Source organism: Colletotrichum paranaense, assembly GCF_030867605.1.
Source record: "Colletotrichum paranaense strain IMI 384185 chromosome Unknown Scaffold_2.1, whole genome shotgun sequence".
NCBI lineage: Eukaryota > Fungi > Ascomycota > Sordariomycetes > Glomerellales > Glomerellaceae > Colletotrichum > Colletotrichum paranaense.
Window position 1 is genome coordinate 4,575,623 of NW_026848960.1, and position 13,403 is coordinate 4,589,025.

The 13,403-nt window shown below is 49.5% G+C and overlaps 4 protein-coding genes across 4 annotated transcripts; 2 read left to right on the top strand and 2 right to left on the bottom strand.

Moving 5' to 3' along the window:
* Positions 1-2,395: 2,395 nt before the first annotated feature.
* Positions 2,396-2,824, bottom strand: CPAR01_03462 (uncharacterized protein; the record flags this gene model as incomplete). The annotated part of the gene is made up of 3 exons (XM_060487749.1): positions 2,396-2,542; positions 2,594-2,696; positions 2,766-2,824. The coding sequence occupies 3 exons, from the start codon at positions 2,822-2,824 to the stop codon at positions 2,396-2,398; spliced, it is 309 nt and encodes a 102-aa protein (XP_060355077.1).
* A 2,060-nt stretch (positions 2,825-4,884) lies between these two features.
* CPAR01_03463 (POT family protein) lies at positions 4,885-6,754 on the bottom strand (the record flags this gene model as incomplete). Its single annotated transcript, XM_060487750.1, has 2 exons — positions 4,885-5,284; positions 5,343-6,754. The coding sequence occupies 2 exons, from the start codon at positions 6,752-6,754 to the stop codon at positions 4,885-4,887; spliced, it is 1,812 nt and encodes a 603-aa protein (XP_060355078.1).
* A 2,595-nt stretch (positions 6,755-9,349) lies between these two features.
* CPAR01_03464 (uncharacterized protein) lies at positions 9,350-11,545 on the top strand (the record flags this gene model as incomplete). Its single annotated transcript, XM_060487751.1, has 2 exons — positions 9,350-10,268; positions 10,326-11,545. The coding sequence occupies 2 exons, from the start codon at positions 9,350-9,352 to the stop codon at positions 11,543-11,545; spliced, it is 2,139 nt and encodes a 712-aa protein (XP_060355079.1).
* A 1,164-nt stretch (positions 11,546-12,709) lies between these two features.
* Positions 12,710-13,111, top strand: CPAR01_03465 (uncharacterized protein; the record flags this gene model as incomplete). Its single annotated transcript, XM_060487752.1, has 1 exon — positions 12,710-13,111. One exon carries the CDS (start codon positions 12,710-12,712, stop codon positions 13,109-13,111), a length of 402 nt encoding a protein of 133 aa, XP_060355080.1.
* Positions 13,112-13,403: the final 292 nt, after the last annotated feature.

Below are 13,403 nucleotides of genomic sequence, written 5' to 3' on the forward strand. Positions count from 1 at the left end.
ATGTGCTGAACACTCCACCAGCGAGGGCTTTGTGACACTGTCGCTCAAGCTTGGCATTTACAGTTCGTCTTCCCTCAGACGGAACTGATTTCCCGTAATCCGGGGCTTTTGATTCGCCCAGAGAGCCGTACCTCGTACACGCATACAACTACCTACAGGTAAGTATGCGATGCAGGATGACATCCAGTCCGCTAGCGCTCTCATATGCGGCAGGGCTATGGACGATCCACACGGGATCTCTCCTACGCCAAGCCGCATCGAACCTCCCGCCGGCATTCATTCAGCTAGGGGCCAGTCATGGCGGCGGTGAAATGATTAGCGGATGTGGGCGGGGAAACGGACTACCATCTACGGTGTCTCAGACCTTTCGTCACGAAGCCGATTTTGTCGAACCCGGTGCGGGTCGCCGCTGAATCAGCGGTTCCTCCGGGCTGGGTCGGCGTGCCGGGCGCTCGGCATACTTCCCTATGAATGGTCATAGCCCGAATTACGTTACGTTTGCCCGTTCCGTCACGAAAAATCAGCAGTCTGGAAGCTGGCCATCAACCCACCACATAGCTCCGAAAGAGCACAAAGTCGGCAGAAACCCATCGCTGTAATAGCTTGTCTCCCGTACAAAGTGCCTAGAACCTTTGCGTTTCGCAGGTCAAGCCCACAACAGAGCTGCAAGACTAACGTAAGACCGGGTCAACGGTCCAGCCCGAACTCCGGACCGGATCCGACTGACAGCTCGTTTTCGCATTGCTTGAGGTTAAAGTTACTAGTCTTTTCGAGACGACTCCTCTACGACTGCGGATACTGCTACCCATCTCAAGGGCTCATCACTTTGTATTGTAAAATCTTTAAGCTTCCAATCATTGTCTAGGGCGGCTTGTACATTCTTTTTCTGTCCATCGTGAGCAGAAATCAGTGACTCGCTTCCGCTATTGTCAGAAGGGGACGTGCGGAAGGGCGCAAAGGCCTGCGTCCGCCAGGTATCCACAGTCCAGGTGCATTGCCTCAGGGAACCAACCATGACAGGAAATTCTCGCCCTAGAGCTCATCGCCTTCGTACCACAATCATTGGGACCGGCGCGTAAATGATCGTCCTGGTGGGAGTTCGCCGCGGATTGAACCCACCCCTCGACAAGTATCATCTGTCAAATCAGTAATCGTTTATCTGTTCGCACTGAATCGTTGACTAGATAGACATGTTGAAGCCTTGAAGGGTTTGGTATGTACAGAGCACGGATACGTGAGCAACAACAATTAAGTTTCTGTACCCATACCCCGTACGCTGTAGGGCATCGTAAACGCATTGCGGCGCCGCTAACTTGACTTTAAGATTATGCCTCAAGTATTCCCCGCTGCACTCGCCCGCCAGGGGCAGGCAGCAAGCAACCCCTTGCCAATAATCATTGAGGAAGCACTACTCTGAATCATTGTCCCAACCACCCTTCTTCCAATGCGAGCCGTAAATGCAAATTTCGAATGTCCTTGAGTCGCATTCAGCAGGCAACAGTTGAGCATGAAAGAGAGTCCGTGATCAAGTGTAAGCCCGCCATACAACCAATCGCACTAACTAAGAGACGAAGTATCCCACCGCCTTCGAACCAGGCTCGTTCCCCCGATGAGACGCAACATGAATTGCACTGACGACCTTCCCTTTTAACTAGAATTGATGGTGACTTTCAGTGCCGTTACTTCCAGTGCCATTGATCTCAATCCTTGCTTAATCGCTGCCCATTGCTCTAATTAAGACATTCAATTGCTTGTTGACTTGAACTTAAACAGATAATAGACCGTAAGGATGTCAAGCACTTGCGCACTTATCAGAATCGGTCTTTTAATGTTCAGAAGTAACGCTCCATCTCTAACTCTCATCATAACAACGGTCCAAGCATTTGGCAGAAGACACTGCTCGCCTTGTCGGTGACGGGTACCATCAGAGCAAAGTCTAATTCTAGGAAGCGAAAAGCCGGTTCCACTCTTCAGTGAACTCATCTCAAGCAGCTGAGTGCGCGGTATTACTCCGTACAGCGGGGTCTTAGTTCTTAGCCAAGACTCCCTTGACGCCAAGTGATCAAACTCCTACTTTCCGATGACAAGAGGAGAACGTCCATGCTGGCTGGCCGGATGCACAGTTCATCTCTTCTTCTCATTCTTACGCGGAATTTCTTCTTTAATAAGAGGCACATGATATCCCAAAGTAGAAACGAGTTGTATCGCATGGCCTGGTTCCATAGCCGAGTGCATGATGCTCGTCAAGTCACGGAAGCCGTAGTTTATGGCGTAATAGCATCAGAATAGGCCTCTAAGTAGTTGGGCAGTAAAACCAGGTGCAGGCTCTAGCTAAAAGTATTTTGCGATAATTCCAAGATTATTATAGCCACCCCAAGTTACAGGTATGCACATATCAAGAGCAAGTGCCACGGTATCCAGCACCCCTCTCCCATTGTTGGTAACCATTGATGTACCCATAAAGCTTACACGCGGTGAAGAAGTCTTCACCGCTGATCACGTTGCCAGGCTTCTGTATGCACTTGACGCCGTCAAAGGTAGCCTGTTGGTATTGTTAGCCTTTGAAGTCACGTCAAGTGGTAGAGATACTTACCACCGATCCCCAGCGCTCCTCACAAACCGCCTTCGTCCAGTCATTTCTGGGAATCCATCCTTCTGCGGTCAAAAGGCAGCAGTTGTGACTGCTATGGTCCTTGCTATTGGTATGTTTTATCAGCCCCCGTCATTCTTGAGAGGGAGAAGGGGTTTATAACGAGCATGCTTACCTCTGAGCTCCCTGGATGAGCAGAAAAGCAAGGGCAAAGGTCTTGAGAAAGGCAGTCATTTTGGCTTAATGTCTGATGGTTGCCAATGAGAAAGGAGTAGGATTTCTGCCTAGTGCTATTTCGACATTCAGTGGGCGAGAGTGCCTATTTAAGCTGCATGTGGACATGTCATGTCGCTCATCGCCATCTCTCGTTCTTTCCGCTCCGGCCCGAGTTAATCTCTCCGGTTCACGACCACTCAACTAACGAATGGGTGTTGCTAACTTGTAATTGCAGTCAACAAGGTCCTTCAACGAAAGACAAAGACAAATAGATGATAGAATCATATCACTCATAGCAGTTGCCACGGGACCCCAGTCTGAGGACTCCGGCATCCCACATGGCTTGTAGTGGTCAGACGCCGGTCAGACGCCTGGCAAGTCGTTGCTGACTCCGCGGGTGCCGTATTGAGCAACCTAGCAGGGGTCCTGATCAATGAGACGACGCAATACCATCCCCATATCACAAGTCGAGCCTCTCGGGAAGGCGGCTCAGGGTCGAGACCTTCATTTATTAGAATTTCGAACTCGAGTCGACAAAATACTAGCTGAACGAGGATGCCCTCGGAAAATCATCTTGCCAAATTGTGAACAAGCCAGGCCGAGTTCACAGATTGTACCTCGTTTGGAGATTGACTCAAGTCCTCAGTTGCCACAATAACGTAATCAATTGATGAAGTACCTACGTAGAGTGTCAAAAGGTTACGTAGGTCATTCCAGGCCAGGACCATGCGTTCATTGTTCAAGATTCTTCAACACAAATTATGGCTGTTCATAACCCTTAATATCAGCTCTCGGTTCTAAAATACCGATCGACATTGATGGATATGGAAGGCTTGAAAAGCTCAAGCGACGACATACAAGGTCGCTGGTAATGACTCGTGCCGCGAGTCGCTACAATACATTTGTGTCACGCACCAAGCTTCAGTCTGCTGCGCGGCCACATCAAAGTTCGTCTGAGAGAGCATATGAGACTTTCCTACCCAATACTCAGCGTATAAAGAGACTGCGTTTGTCTCTCTGTTGGCTTATCTGCTTAACTTTTGTGGAAAATAGGGACCAGGTGCGATCAATGAGGGAACGACTCCCAAACTAAATGTAATGGCGATTGTAAAAGTCTGAGGAAGGCAGTTTTGGAATACGTAATGAAAAACATGCATCGCCCAAATTGCTATCGTCATAGCGGAATTACTTCCATAAGATTGTGTCCCGGACTAGTTTCTAGGCTCTACGTTACCGCAACCCAGGTTGCAAAAACGAGCTACAGAGTACGAATGCGAACTGTCGGGTCCGGACCGGATCCGGGCCAGGGTCGGCCGAAACTTTACAACCTGGCCGACTTCACGAACCACCACGCCCGAGCCGTGCTTCTTTCGCTCTCACAGGTTGCTTGAGATAATAAACAGCACATTTCTATTCACATACAAGTATATGTGCAAGTGCAGATCGAAGATCCGAGGTTGCTAGTTGATCCCTTTAGTAATCAGCTTCAACAAAGTAGGACATCAAATTGCCAATCCAGTGACATTATCATTAATCAACTCTCGACTTCAATAATTTTAGCTGCTTGTGTTTATCACTTTGAGCTTTGTGGGTTGCCGTAAGGACAAAAAGAACGATTTCCAGGATTAGCCATGGATAGTACTAACAGGGGGTGGAAGCTGACGACAATTTTGGCATAGCGATCAAGGCATTGACGAGTGAAGCCAAGTGAAATGACTGCTGTGTACTCCCGTATCCCATAGTTCAGCCACAAGAGTGTTACCAATGAAACTCCGATTACAGAGCATCCCAAGACAACATGGCGTAGATGCACCTCTCAACCATCGTCGATGTTATGCAAGAGCTACCTTACTTCAGTCCAACGCTACTACCCCGCTGGCACTGCTAAAAAATGTACAGCACCTGGAACATTTGCCACATGATGAAAGATACCAGATGGTCTAGTACAAATACAATTCGTCAAGTTATATAGATAGAACAGGATTGATAGCTCCAGATAACTGATTTACATGGTTGATGGAGCCAATCGAGCAACCATCTGGAACTCTTCTGAATCTGTAAACATAAATCTTTCTTCATCATTTCTCATCTTTCTCAACAATCTTCTTCTCCCCAGAATTGACGCTCTCAAAGTCCTCCTTGTACGTCATGAATACATCGTCGTTGAGATGACGGTGTCTGAACCAGAAGACGATGGTCTGAACGAAGAGGGCGATACCAGGGGCAGCCCAAGCCCAAATTAGGGTTGGGTCCGCGATAGACGGAAGAAGAATCTGTCCCAAGGCACTGCTCAAGGCTGTCATGAAGAGGAACAGAGCAACAACGGTCGATCTCATGTGCTCCGGGGCGCGAGCATAAGCCAACTCGTAGGCCGTGACGTTGATGAAGATCTCGGACATCGCACCGAGTGCGACATTGGGAATTTGCCACCAGATCGAGAGAGGGGAGACGTCGTCGCAGTCGCTGGCAGCGTAGCCACTTCAAAGAATGTTAGCATTGCCTCTCGGGTGCCAGGTCAATCTGTAGGAAAACTTACCAAGGACTCGTCTCATAGACACGCCATTGTACCAATGCACCAATGAGGGAAGAGATGATGGCCAAAACGAATCCCACTGTCATTCTGCTGATGCGTCCAAACTTGACGTTTCTACGCTCGAGGAAGGGGTAGACGACATTGGCCATGAAGGGTGAGAAGACGATGATGACCAAGGGATTGAAGTGACTAAGCAAATCGTTCGGTGCGCCGTCAGATGTCATTGCCGCACCTTGGTTGCTCTGGACGTTTCCAACGCCGCCATCGTTCAAGTACCAGATTGGGATGTAGAGGAAGATCTGGACTGCTTGCCACGTGCGGCGTGCATCGTCAACATCCTTCTCAGAGTAGCCGACATGGACTCCCCGTTCGGCGAGAGCGGTAGGGCGGACGTTCTGCCACACATTCTTGGAGAAGATGTTTCCCTTGCTCGCCTTGATTGCGGCAACTGTGATCTTGACGAAGCGGTTCAAGTCGGAACCCTGAGGTGCGACTCTGACTGTACGCTTGTACGTGGCGGCAAGCAAAAGCGGAAGCAGGAAGTAGACGATACCAGGAACGAGGTATGCCAGCCAGAAACTGTGGTACTTCTCAATGTAGACGACGGCGATGGAGAAGAAGGCGCCAACGTTGATGAAGGCGTAGAAGATCAGCATGATGTGGTTGACTGTAGTCTCGGGGTCGACGATGACCTTCTCTCCCGACTTGAGCACCTTGGTGTACTCGCGTTGGTGCTTGTACTGGTCGATGACTGTCGGTGCAACATTGGGCTTGAAGATACCGGCTCCGATGGCAAGTAGGAAATAGCTGATAAGAAACGGGGCAACACCTTTGCCGGCTTGCAGGATTGACGGAGCAGCGCCTCCGACCATGATAACATGGGCAACACCTCCAATACCAACACCCCATGCGATGGCTTTGTAACGGCCGATCTTGACGTCTGCAATCCACGCACCAAAGATGGGAATGACGTAGGCCAGAAAGGTGAAGAGGAGACCCAAGGCAGAGGCTGTCTGCAGTCCCAGACCAAGAGCGCCGGCATGGGAATTAGGCTTGGACTTGTCGATGGCACCGGTGCCAGGACCTCCTTCGGGGAGTGGAAACTGGAGGTAGTTGTTGAAAGCGGCCTTGACACCATAGTATGATGCTCTCTCGGCCATTTCTACCACGCAAAGAGACCATGATGTGATAGGGATGGAGTCTGCAACTTTGCGAAGCGTCGACCGCTCTTCAGCAGTCGGGGCCGGGTAGGCCTCATCATCGATAACAGAGTGTGCCTGATCGAGGGAGTTGTTTTGGGACTCTACGTCGAGGGTACTGACTTGTTGAGCCTTCTCGGGGTGTACGCCTTGGTCGGAGTCGGGCTCGACGACCTTGTGCACGTTGAGACCAATAACATTCTCAGCTGCAGACATGTAAGCGAACTAGACGTACATCAAACTTGTGCTAGAGACCTTACCCATGGTGATCAACTTCGCTCTGTGTAACTTGACAGCGTTGGTTTAGAGACTGAAGGAAGAGAAGGTGAGGAGGCCCGGGAACCTGAGTTTTGGCCTACCTCGCACCTACTGATATGTTATCTGCTAGTCCCCGGAACGTTGCATCCAGAGATAGATCTCCAGACCAGTTGACAGGAGGGCTCCATCGAACTATCCTGTTCAGGGACCGTAGGCCTGCCCAGACGGCCAAGGCGGGGCCAAGATTGATCGCGAGCTTGTGGAAGCTTGTTGCGACATTGGCACATTGCCATTGACCCCATGCATATCCTAGTCCCGGCAAGTGGGTGGCTAGCTCCCGTCTGGGCACTTGATAACGTCTCTTTCATTCCAAGGCTGGAAAACCAGCGAAATCTTCACAAACTACAAGAAGTTTGGAGAACTTCTCGCATTCTCTTGAATCTATGAGCATCCAAATGCCGCTTATCTTTGGTGTTCGAGGAACTTCAAGAGCGGAACGTTACCATAATTGCTGCCCACTTCCCCGGCCAGCGGGACCCCATGTCCACAACAGATATGGAGGCGGGCCGATATCAACACCCTTATCGGTCTTTTATCCGCCGGCATTCCATGACGGGAGCCCACGACGTCGATTGCGTGATTGCGAGAGTGGGGGATTTTGTCGTTGCACATCCAACAAGAGCAGAGATATCCCCAAACCACGAAATTGGATGTGCTTGTCCCCTTGCCGTAGTTGGCCGCCGGACGGGACGACCGAAAGCTTATTAGTGCTTGGGACCGGCGCATCCTCAGTCGGGCGAGCTGTTGTGAAAAACTAGAAATGTCGCCATAATCCACCCAACTTCAATCCCAGCTCGAGTTGCGTAACAAATAGACCAATATGGCCTATGAGAATGGCATCATTGTCATCTTGCCGAGGCATGAGTGAGTATTTGTATCCTTCGCCGCCCCCTTTTCTTGTTTAAGATGTCTCGGCGGCCAAGCCGTAACGAGTCATTCGTGAGTGAGAAAGATGCGGCGAGAGCGCCCGAACAGGCCCAAGATACATCGTTTTTGGAGTTCTTGTAGCTTTCTGGCGTTGTTGGCTGTGTAATTCTCGCGCAATCTTTAAGGTTTGCGATGCTTGGCGGTGGGAAATCTGGTTGAGCATTCTCCACATTCGACAAGCACTTGAGGCACGTTCCAACTTTCAAGCCCACCGTGAAAGCACGCCATCCATTGTAGCGAGTGACAAGTTTGACTGTGCGGTTTTCTCCCTCTTGCAGTATAAGAAGGACACGGATGGCACAAGATTTCCACTCGAAGCAAGAGTTTTTCAACATAGGTATGCTGGGACGTGATGCTTACGAATTTCAGTAAAACTCACGAATAAAGCTTTGGTAGCTTCCGACGCACATCCTGTTGCTAAAAGCAGAAGACACTGCTTTTCCGGAAACATTGTCCATTGACGGGCATCCTAGAGGTCAATGAAGCTTCTCATGTTCATCTATCTCATGTGTCTACGCAGGTATCTCCGCGCAAGTGGTCTTCGATTCATATCAAACAGCTTTGAGTGACGTCACAGCAATGTAGTCAAGCCATCGTAGTTATGTCTGGTTGAAAAGAAAAAGAAATACTTCAACATTACAACACCGCCTTATATGTCGAACGAATTACGTATCTTGACGTTTCTCAATGTTGAGAGAACCATATCAAAGCATGCAGCCCCCCGCGATCACAGACCAGTCTCAGGAACTTTGTACTTGAACTTGCGCGGAACTATTCAAATGGGCATGTTGTGATTGGTGGCCACTAAGATCAAGCCCTGTTTAACATCCTGACTCTCCTTGCTTCTAGTAAGCTGCAGCCGGCAACTAAGACCGAAACTAACAACGAATTGACTGAGCTGAAATGTGGAAATGTGGAGATGTGATCGAGTATCTTCGTCGAGTGTATGTTCCAGCTGGTATGGAAGTAGTCCAAACATAGTCGTATTCTACCTACTCCAACTCGGAGTTTTGTTCCTCTCGCTTTCGAAGGTAGTGGAAGCCGATGTATTATTCCATTCGACTACCCGATGCCATCCCTGACGGCCCTGGGGTAATCAACGTGAGATATTGTAAAGTGCGTTTCTCCCGCTAGATTAAGTGTCTTGAGGAGCTGCAACACCTCGCAAGGTCAAAGAACCCCAATCAGCTGTTTTCTGAAGCCAGACTCCAAGGAATTGCTTTTAGCCCCAGCGCGACCCCTCAGGTTCTTGCAACTCGATCGTTTTGACCGTGAAAACAATGTCATTTTCATGTCAGCGCGGGGTAGCAACTTCAGTTTAAGCCTCGAAGGAACATTAGCTGAACGTTAGGCACTCGTGGCCAAACAGATTCATGATCTCACATGGGGTTTGTCATTCGCGACACACACTTCCAGCTGTAACTTTTCTCATCCATTTTCACATGATTCCGAGGCAATACACCAATCAATCGATCAACTTCTATAAACCGAGATACACGTTCATGAAGCCCCTATCCAGTTCCGGATCCATGGTGGTCTTCTCGTCAGTTTTCACACCTGAATACCATGGCACTAAAGAAGAAACCAGATCAGTCCGAGAAATCGGGGCAGGGCAAGGAGTCGGAGCCGCCCAAGAAAGTGGAACAACCCAAGAAAACAGAACAATGTAAGAAACAGGCGCAGCCCAAAACACCAGAGCAGCTCAAGAATTCGGAACCATGCAAGAAATCGGGGCAATCTAAGACCTCGGGGCAACCCAAGATACCAGAACAGCCTAAGAAATCAAAGCACCTTGAGGAGTCGGAACAGTCTACGAAACCAGAACAAAAGCTGAAGAACCCAGAGCAGGAAAAGCCAAAAGAGGTGAAGAAATCAGAACAGGCTGTGGGCCAGCTTGGTCCGCAGACTGCGTCATGCCAAGCCCTCATTCGCACAGCCTGTCCTCAATATCTGACGTCTGAGGAATTTGAGCAGATAATTAGACAGTTCAAAAGTTGCCCCTGGCTGGAGAATAAGCAGGTGTTATGGAGCGGGTTGATGAAGGATCAGGTTCAAGAATGGGCAGCTCAACGAGGGATGCAGACGCTCACCACCGCCATGGGACCATTGATGGACTCGGGCAATCCCCTATGCTTGCGACAAACTAAAAGCTCCTGCGCGTGGTCGAAGTATATCAAAGGAGCTTCCCTTGTCTTTGCGTGGCGTATTTCTCAAGGCTCATACACTACTGTCCTAACTCCGCCACCGCCAGAACGGTTTCACCCAGACGGACTAACCAACTGGCAAGACATAGAGGAGCCCGTCTTGAAGGGTCGTCTAGGCACTCCGACGTCATGTGCAATCTTGCTAGTTCATCCAGCTGTCCAAGAAGCTCAAAACTTCCGCTATCAGGTGTGGCCGGTAGACTACACAGATAAATGGCTCAGGAAATTCAAAGTCAATCAAGCCTCGATTCACACCTGGAGAACTATATCTAAATCAAGAGGTCAGTTCCTGTACTACTCAATGTTCAGATGTTATATGATGGCTGATCAAAGTACAGCCCACACATCATGGATGGTCCCTACTGACGAGCCACTCAAGTCGGCGGATACGATCAAGTTGAGCACCACACGCAAAGCCAATGCCGTAACACTAGCCAGCGCAGCTTCGAGGGATAATAATGCCTCCGCAGATCCAAGATGTTTTCTACAAAGTCAAGTAAACATGCCTGAAATTGGATTTGGTGGAGAGAAGAGACTAGTTATGCCACAAGTCACCAAAGTTTCAGGCACTACGATGTCTCCTCCCGGCCCAACACTGTCTCCAAAAAACCAACATAGCAGACGTCGAGTTGGAGTTGATGCAGCAACTCAGACTATCCAAGTGTCATTCCCTGGGTCACAAATCGTCAACGTCTCAAGCGATGAAGCCCTACCCCCTGCTTCAGGAGGCCAGCCGCAATGCCAAAAGAGCATGGGCCAGACTAAAGCTGGTACAGAGACGAGGCCGGCCGTACCCAAGGTCAGTCAGGTTTCAAATGATGCGATCACTTCCCAAGATAGATCTGATACTCCGCAGAGTCTCCCGAATATTTCTCGAGCTCGCGCGAATCCAGAGGCGATTCAACTCAGTAGACCCGGAGAACCTGCAACGGGTCCATCGTCTGCTGCGTCCATTACAGAAGCTCCATCAGCTTTCTTGGTGTGTCTGTATTTGGCAATTATCGAGATTATTCTATCGTTGCTGCTGCTTCTGATTGGAACTGCAGTACATCTTGGTTTGATGCCATGGAACAGGGCCAAGATGAGTGAAATCAAGACACCATGTCCCTTTACTAATGGCGGCTCGGCTTCTCAAGCAATACCAGTGAATTCAAAGGCTGCCAAGAAAGCTGCTAAGAAAGCATCAAAACGGTTCATCAAAGAACAGTCTTTGAGAGAAGCTCAAGAGGCACTGGAATCTACCGTGGCCATCGGGAGGCTATTCCACGAAGACAAACTAGTGGACGAACCTCAGGCAGCCTATGTTGATACCTCCAGCACCTTGAGCAACTTTTCAGCGCCAACAATTACAGTATCTGGAATGGATTTTGCTAGCCACGGTCTGCCTGGGTATAAGAGGAAAGGCAAGAACAAAAGAAAGAAGGCGACTGCGGTTGCGAGCATCACTGCGGAAGATGCGCAAGTCACCGCGTTCACACAGCCCACAAGGGAATATGCACACAGCTGCCTTGGACCAGTAGACCCCAGCGCGCTGAGGAAGTCCTACTGGGTAGACTGAGAAAGAGGTTTTGATTCAGTTGATCACTAAGTAGTTGCTTATCGAGGGTCCCAGACTGTGAAAACTGAGATGACCAGGGCTTTGCATGTAGTATGTGTTGTGGCACAAAATGTGAAGATGTTCGATGTGGAGCGTTTCCTATTCAATTATTATCCAGTCAGTATCACTATGAATTAGGACAGATGCGTTAAAATAATCTCTCATTACGAAACATCATCATCTCGACTGTCTTTGTCATGAAATATGACGATATGGGTTTTGTGTTTTCATGCAACATGTAGGCCTTATCATTGTGATGAAGACAAGGCAAAGTAAACTTAAGTTGTTAGTACCTTGTATTGAACGTCAATGACACCAGGGGAACATGATAGATCTTGCTACACAGAGACATATTTCATTGCAGGTTCAAATCATGTCCGCCCTCTGAATTCCTCTTCACGTCCAGTTTGAACTTACATGTAGCCACACGAACCGGAGCAGATATCTTTTACCTTCATATAAAATAGCTACTGTAGAAAATCATGACAGACTCTAATGATGCCCCATTCCAATTCAGTACAGTCTTGGAAGATTCGGGCAACACACTCCTGATGCCTCATTATCATTATGAGCCCATCTCATCAAATCCGGAGGCACCCAGACACAATTCCGACATCGCCGATCGACATCAATGCACCAGACCGCTGCGGTATCCTCGATCCCACAATAGAAGATAGAAAATGACACGTGAATCTAGACGCCTCACGATCATGGCCCCTCCCGTCTCGATGTCACATCACGCATCAGCTCACGAAAGCCAAGTGTATGTTCCCCGGCTAACCCGCAAAACCAGCACCTCACCTCACCCATCAACCGTCGGCCGAGCCATTGTTCCACAAAACTCGCATCATCGAGAGACGATCCCTGGCTCTTCCCCTCTCTTCACAGGCCAATGTCAGTGAAGCACCCCGAAATACGAAGGAATTCTGGAGACTGAAGTGGATGAAGCAAAGGGTGCAAGAGGTCTAGACAACAGGACGATCACTGGCGTCATTCAAGCCCTCCACATCATCCAAGTTCAGGGTCCTTTTCAGAGCGGGCAGCAAATCGAGAGGGTGTGTTTGGATGGAAAAGGGATCAGCACCGCTTCACACCCTCTCACGCAACCCATCTGTACGTTATGTTATGGCTGCAGTTGATAAGCAACGCAGAAGCGCCTCATTGAACCCTGAAACGTCTTCTTGCAGGGCTGGCGCAGGTGTCTGTCTTGTGCGGCATATGAGAGGTCAATCGCTTGGGTATCAATCTCACACCCACTGGCAATGGGTGAGGTCGCAGTACACCGACACCGGTCCGTCTGCATCAGATAGCTTCTGGCCTAGGAAGGAAATTATGCCACTTAAAACAGCGATTGAGCGAGGCTGGATGGGGACCACCCTCAGAGAGGATGATATTTCCCGACCCTCCATCTCAAAGGTCTTGAATATCGTCCGAGATGGACAGGATATTGTTGGGGCCGTCATCATCGCGGTACGGGGCGAGATGTTACGGATTCCATGCAGACCGTGGATCCATCGCGCATTGTAGTGGCACGGTTGATAGTATGACTGTTGATGGTGGTGGGCGTCCAATCTCGGCGTGATATTTGACAAAATAATTAGCAAAAAGCTAACGTAACGGCGAAAGTCCGGAGCGAAGTCCACAAAGCATTGTCCTCTCCGATAACGCAAGGACGGTGAGGGCAGAAGAAGACGCGCACAGCCTCGCGCGAACCTTGCCGCCACCCGGCCGAGCGAGCCATAGACACACAAACACAGAGAGAAGAAACACACGCACTCATACGCAGGAGAAGAGGGTGAAGAACAAGGTGGTCGGGGAT